At 32.9% G+C, this 7,931-nt stretch overlaps 1 protein-coding gene across 1 annotated transcript; it reads right to left on the bottom strand.

Moving 5' to 3' along the window:
• Nucleotides 1-1,382: 1,382 nt before the first annotated feature.
• ACYPI38600 (G patch domain and KOW motifs-containing protein-like) lies at nt 1,383-2,753 on the bottom strand. The gene is given in 1 exon segment (NM_001246161.1): nt 1,383-2,753. A coding segment is annotated over 1 exon segment (1,029 nt). The 5' UTR covers nt 2,675-2,753; the 3' UTR covers nt 1,383-1,645.
• Between the last annotated feature and the right edge of the window lie 5,178 nt (nt 2,754-7,931).

The following is a 7,931-nucleotide window of genomic DNA, read 5'->3' as shown; positions in this document are numbered from 1 at the left end:
GAATTGAAAATTTAAAACAAGATTCCACGTAGGTAAGTAGTTAATTCTGAAACAAATCTAAAAAATACATAAGCACAGTTTATTTTTATAGTCATTTTAAGTTCGAATTTGGACGAAATTACATGTTAAAAAATCTAGAATAACTAGGTATTTTAGTTATTTTGTTGTGATTGTATAATATTACTCGTGGGTACTTGAAACTTCTAAAGTATACTATTATATATCTATGATAGTATCACGGTTTGTTGTTGATGTATAACGCGTTATAAATACCTACCTAATGGATATTGTGATATTCCTGTGTATATTATAGGTCAATTTTTTTTTAATACCATAGATATAAGTATATAATATGTCTTATACCTAGACCAACATACCGTCTCCGCTCAGAATCGTTTTTCTTATACAATGATATTAAATCATTGAATTCAAATTTAATACCATCCATTATACAGTGGCCCACTTGTAACCTACTGTACAGCATAGCGACATCCACTTGCCCACCTTTTTTAAATTTATATTTACAATGTATGTCAATTAATTATTATCGGATTCGACGTGTTATCAACAAAATACCTAATGTCCAAATCTAATCTAATAACTAATAAGTAATAATCAAACTAATCAATACCTACATTTCGATGAACATTTTATGGAAACTTTAAAAAATAAAAATAAAACTATGACATAAGCCAAGGGGGGGTCTGGACCCGGGGTCCACCCCCCTGGGTTCGCCATTGATATAAAATATCGTAGGCTGCGACAAACCGTTTCCACTCAGAATCATTTTTCGTATACAATGATTTAATGTCATAGAATTCAAATACCATCCTTTACAGTGAACCACTTGTAACCAACTAAAAAGCAGAGCGACTTCCATAGGAGTAAACAGTGTTTGAAATTTGGAGCGGGCTGTAGATCAGGACGTGTATACTTGATACTCTTATGATGCTTTTCAATTATAATAATGAAATCATTAGTTTTGGGAGGCTAAGTACCCCCCCCCCCCTATTTTCGCCTATGGTGACTTACGCTCACTTGCTATTTTTTCTTTTGTGTTATCGACGACACTGTCGGCACTGCTTGCGCATTGCGTCGACAATGAAACCTATACCTATAGACTCCAATTACACCAACCAAGATCATAAATAAAATTAAAGTTATTCAACCATTAGCTCAAAATTTGTTAGGTATTGGAGGTAATTCTACAAAATATATAAGATACTTATAACTTATAAGAACTATAAGAAATAACTCTTTAGTCTTACACCCAAATAGCGGTGGACGGGGGTTGTGACTTGTGTGCCAGCTTACAGTTAACATATTATTATTTCAGCTGAAAAATATGTTGTACCATACAGCAAAGAATTAAAAAATAGATCTGCAAAGAAATATTTTAATTTATAACAGACGTCAAATGATGTTCATTTAATTACAATTAGTAGTTGAATTATAACTAATTTATTTAATACTTTAAACAATAATGTTGGCGTCATAATTATTATTTAATTTACTGCAGAAAAATAACAGCAGGTATCTGTAGAAACATTGTAAAAATATATAATCATTATCAATAAAATTAATTTACAAAAAAAAAAAAAATAACATTAGTAATTAATAACTAATCTATAATTCTGAATAAATATTATGATGAAGACTTTTTGTGTTTATATTTTTTATGTTTGTTGTGATTAGATTTATGTTTTCTATGTGGTGATTTGGAATGTTTGCTTTTTTTCGTTTTATGGTGTCTAGATCGATGATCACTGTAAATATCTTCTTTAATTATTTTTTCACGGTGATTGGATTGGTCTTCACTATTGTTTGATTTAGTTTTACCCTCGTGGTATTCTTTATACTGTTTTATATTAATCACATTACAATTTTTATCATAGTCACTTTTGGTAACTAAATTAAATAAATTTTCGCTTACATTTTCCAATTCACCAGTGCGTGAAACTTTCACAATTACTCTTGAGGATAATTCATCAAAACCACAAACTTGTCCATACTGGCCATTTAGTTTCCCAATTATAAATTGCACAAAAGACCCTTGTTTGAGTTTTAGTTCTTCTTCGGAATTCTGTGTTTTTTGTACAGATTTAATTAATTTATCAGCGCCTAAACCCATTCCTTTGGACCTAATCTCTGGCAGACTAGCAGCAATTATTTGAGAATTCTTACCAACACCTTTAGTAGGTTTCCAGCCCATACCTCGAAGCATAGCTAATCCAAATTTATCGATAGGTATACTTTCATAATCTTCAGCCGTAGACATCTCCATCCCTTCCTGAGAATTGATTATCAATGGTACTTCAACTATTTTTGTATCCTCTTCTTCTTCTTCTTCTTCTTCACCTCCTTCTCTTTTTTTACATCCCTTTAATATTGCCTGTACAGCCATTTCTTCTAGTGTTGACGCTCCGTTTCCTTGCAGTTTGTTTGGTATTGAGCTTACAACTTCCTTTATTGGTAGTCGCTGTTTAACTGACTTCGGCATAGTTATAACTAATTCATGATCAACCTTTTCCACTGCTCCAGCAACTTTGATTGATTTCTCTTCAACGCATTCAATAAACTGAACTGCTTTCTCTGTTTTTGGAAGTATAGGAATTACCTTAGGTTTAGATATTTGTTTGAACGAAAAAGATATTTTTTTGGTATCTTCTTCCATTGTAACTAATTATTACTATTCCGAATGCACTAAATACAACAAAAATCAACAGAAAACAAGTAACGAATAACGAGCAACACCGCGATTTGTTTATAATGCTTATACGTAAGTTAACGAAATAACGAAGACGATTGACGAGCGGTTGATAAACGTTAAACAGTAAACAAAAGATAATGTTGATAAGTGATAACTGATAACACAGAACCACGACAGCTACAGCAGCTGTAGATATTATTTCAGTTTTATTTGATAAAAATCGTTGTACCCTTACCTATTAATATTTTGAAAATATTGTCCCAACTTCTTAGCCTGAATGAAGAGAACAACATTTTTAAGTAACTCAAAAACGAATCAGTGGCGTAATTACAAGGGGAACCATATTTTTGTAGGTACCAAGGTAGCTACTTGCTAGGTACCTATTTATTGATAATAATGTAATATTTTATAGAAACAACAAATAAAAACCCAAATCCCCTATAGTAGCTGTAACTAATTGAATATTACACAAATATATTTAAATAATGCAGTTTAGTTCGATTTTTGGGTATTTTTTTAGAAATCTACCTATAGGTAATACTGTAATAGATATATTTCAACGAGTTAAGCTCAATGGTACAATCAGAATTTGTCAGTCAGACTATTTCCAAAGTTATAAAATTTGAAAGTTGGGATTTTGCGTATATTATGCATAGGTACGCAGATTATTCCACAAACATAACCAAATTACGCCACTGAAACGAATAATCTTAGAAACTTGAAACTTTCACAACATTTTCATACAAATACAGGTTAGGTATTATTCGACTCTTTTGCAATATGACCTATATAGATGAGTTTACTAAATGGTGTGATCGAAATAATATTTCAGATAACCCATTAACCCCTCTAATTGCTCTAAATGCAAATTTGTCTCATTAAGGACCCGTTTTACATTAATAGTTTAAACCTCGGTTACGCTTGAACCACTGATTTTACCGGCCGAATTCGGTGGTTTAACCTTAGTTCAACTATTGTAATACGGGCCCTTAGTCGCCAAAGAAATAAACCTACAAGCACATATTATAAAATAAATGGTTTTGAATTACAAATTTCTTCTACCATTAAGAATCTGGCCATCTGGGCGTTCTGTTTTCTTCTGTAGACTTGACATAGATACTATATTTATAGTAAAGCCTTCCGGGCTATTGGCTTTTTAAAACGAAACTTCCACGATTTTAAAAACATTTAATGTCTTAAAGTACTATACTGCTCTATTGTTAGGTCAATTTTAGAATTACCATCAGTGATACGGAACCCCAAACAAAAAACCTAATAGCGGATAAACTGGACAAAATTCAACGGCACTTTCTAAGAGTGGCTATGGATTTAGGTCTTGAACCATTCAGTTCAAGTTCAGTCCTGAGCACCATACACTGTACAAATTTTGATTTTTCCTTTGTTTCATTAACTTAAAAAAATTGAATTGAATTACCAAACTTAATTATCAATTAATAATATATACTATATATACACAATAAGTACCTAATATATTACTTGTGACTAATATAGTAAAATAGAAAACTTTAATATCTAAATATACATGGTGAATATAGGCTGACCGTCTTCGCTCAAAATCGTTTTTCGTACACAAATACACAATGATTTTATTTCATTGAATTCAAATTTAACCCATCGATCACAGTGTCCCACTCGATGCCTTAAGCATACACACGTGACTATCTTTTTATAATTTTATTTTAAATTTGTAAAGCCCCTTACATTATATTTTCCCCAGGTCGATTTTTGCATGACAAGTGAGAACTTAGTAACTCAACCGACGCGCGACGTTATGCATTAAGTATACAGATATAAAGAACTAACAATATTTAGTTATAACCTTATAGTTAATAACTTAAAATGCTTATTATAAACATTTTCATTTTATCATGTTTTTTGCATGACGACGATGATACACCCACGGACTAAGATAGTACTATGAGATATCAATACGAAACTATACTTATTACTTACAAACATTTTTAATTATTATGGCCAAAATATTGAACACTGCAGTAATATACCTTTTTTTAAAAATATAAAAATAGGTATTTTAGATTCTGAGCGGAGCGATGAATGTATTGATTTTACAATGATTTTTTTTTTGCCTAGCTGTGTACACGATAAGTAGTCGAAATAATGTTTCGTTTTTCAACTTCAGTTTCTTTCCCGGGGGGAAGTGAATGTAGTTGGTACTTTTGGGAAGTCAAAATTTAAAGTTCCCAGTAGTTTTCAAAAGCGCCGGGAAAAACAAAAAAAAATTATGGAAAAATGGAAATTTTTACACAAAATCATGTTGTAACTATAATATATTATATCTGTGTATGTTATATTCTTATATCCGTACTTAATATTTACCACAGACTATATGGAAATAGTCATAAGAGTTTTCATATATTTACGTTTTATTTATTTTTAAATAATTAGATAGTTATCGTGGTGTCCAAGTATGAAACTTACACTTGGATAAGTATAATAACCTCATTTTATTATATATTTATAAACAGAAAATAAAATCAAAAGTTTTACAAAGGTATGTGTATCATAATAGTCAATATGGTTCGTTTGTAATATTACGTTTCTTACCATGAACAGTTACCACAGTCCACAAATAAATATACCTATTATTATTATTATATTATTTAGAATAATATTGTATTATATTCTGTTCTACTATATCTAGACAACATAACAATTGGTATTGAAAAATACAGCTCAAACTATATATTTACATACAATTTACTTAATATAACGTGATAAATAATAATAATTAACTTATTCATGTATCAGTGTGTTTCATCAATGTAAGTGTAATAACTTCCATTCCTTTTTCATGAGTTCGCGTTGAAAGTTCTTAGCGGCTGCTCTCCCAAAATGATGAGGGTTGTTAAAGTAATACTTTTTTGTGAACGTGGTAGGAACAGTTTTGGTTAGTACAAATATATCGTAAACATTCTTGATTTTACCAAGTTTCTTTTCTCTAATATTCAATATCATAACAGAGATTTTTGTTGTCATTTTAATACTAACCGAACCACGTATACCTCGAAACGCCATCGACGACGGTACGCCATTTCTCATCAAAAATGTAGGTGCAATTTTCGTGACAAACTTTTTTGCAATATCCTTGGTCGGTATCGATAGCGCTTTACCAAAAATGCCTCGTTTAAATCTAGTACCAACGTCGTCAGTGGACGATGATGTAGTGTCTGCAGGAGGTTCGTTTCGTTCGTCCGGTTTGATAAATTCGTAATCATCCAAGTGGCAATCGCTATTACAATATTGATCGTTAAGTTTCGATAAATTATAAAACAATTCATCATTGTTTATGACATTGGTCCCGAAGGGTCCTGTTTGCACATCGATACCTTTTAAATGAGAGTATGCATCTAAACGATCTTCAACCCACATGGTGCAGATTACTTGTACGGGCGATGTCGCGAGATCGGCGATTAACGGTAAAGCGAGAGACGCAATTTCGATAGATTTACAAGTATTCATCATTATTACATCTTCGGTGTCTAGTGTGTCGGAAATAAACGCGTGTGGGTTGCATTCGATGAGTAAACTAATGACTATACCGGTAACAATATCGCTACAACCTACGTCTGATAACAATTTTGGTACTTTGGAAATTTCGTGGCCGACTGCGTCGATGCCAATGTTCATGGTGTTGGATACTTTGGAAAATTCATTATTAATTGCGTTGATCCCTGTGTTGACGGTGTTTGGAACTTTGGAAATTTCGTGACCAACTGCGTCGATGCCAATGTTCACGGTGTTGGGTACATTGGAAATTTCGTGACCAACTGCGTCGATGCCAATGTTCACGGTGTTGGGTACTTTGGAAAATTCGTTACCTATTGCATCGATCCCAGTGTACACGGTATTGGGTACTTTGGAAAATTCATTACCGATTGCGTTGAATCCTGTGTTGACGGTGTTTGGAACTTTGGAAATTTCGTGGCCGACTGCATTGATACCAGAGTTTACGGTAACGGGTATTTTGGAAATTTCGTGGCCAACTGCATCGATGCCAATGTTCACGGTGTTGGGTACTTTGGAAAATTCGTTACCTATTGCATCGATTCCAGTGTACACGGTATTGGGTACTTTGGAAAATTCATTACCGATTGCGTTGAATCCTGTGTTGACGGTGTTTGGAACTTTGGAAAATTCGTTACCTATTGCATTAAACGCTGAAGATATATGATCAAAGACATCAAAACTTACTACTAGTGCTAAACAATGACAAGCTGCAAAATAGGTTAAATACTTCATTTTTTCAATGTTCTTTTCCGTTGTCGATATTATACGCAAAATGATTTTGAGTTTACTTAAGAAGAAATTAGAATTTTATCTGGATTTTAGTATTCGAACTATGTTTATACGTGTTTCAATGGTTCGAAAATTAATAACAATATATAAATTAGTTGTTGACTGTTTTTAAAATACGTATTAATAAACATGAGAATTGAGCATACATTCAAGTTTCAATCCGCATGACGTATAATATATTATATGAGCGAAAGGGGTCTAACGGTCAAATTTAAGACAACGTACAACGACGGAACTATTAACCTAGGTTAGGTCTACTATGCTAACAAGTAGCGGAAAATGGAAATACGGAATAACTATCACGAGTCACGAGGGAAAACAATTTTTGAACTTTGTACGTTAGGACCACGATTTAAGATATTATACAGGTTACTCAACGACCCTATGTACATACACAACAAAAGTGGTGCGCTTAAATGTTGATTTCTAACAGCTGATCAACCATGTGAGAATAACTACTAGCGCTCCAATACATAATATTGTATATCTATATTGATATATTTTGTAGTACCAAGAGAAATCACTATAATGCAAAAGCGCTAACTGTTATTCTTGCTATGACAAGATCGTTAATTTTAAGCGCACCAAAATATAAGTTTCGTTGAGTAACCTGTATATCTTAAATCGTGGTTAGAACATTACTCATTAGGTTATGATCAAAGCGCCGCTCGCCCCTCACCGCCAACGTGCAACGCCATACAGGGCCGCCAGCCCACGTCCACGTGCATGCATTGCTCGCGCATAGCTGACAACGGTGGATCACGACCGTGTTCCACTGCCCTGCCAGTACTGGCAACTTGGAAGTTGGAGGGTTCAGAAATTATTCAAAATTATTAATTCTGTATCTTGCATAGATCATGGTTGATGGGTACTAATAGTCCGC

Source organism: Acyrthosiphon pisum, chromosome A1 (genome assembly GCF_005508785.2).
Source record: "Acyrthosiphon pisum isolate AL4f chromosome A1, pea_aphid_22Mar2018_4r6ur, whole genome shotgun sequence".
NCBI classification, from domain to species: Eukaryota; Metazoa; Arthropoda; class Insecta; order Hemiptera; family Aphididae; genus Acyrthosiphon; species Acyrthosiphon pisum.
The sequence above is the reverse complement of the archived record's forward strand: the minus strand, read 5'-3'. Positions and strand labels throughout refer to the sequence as shown.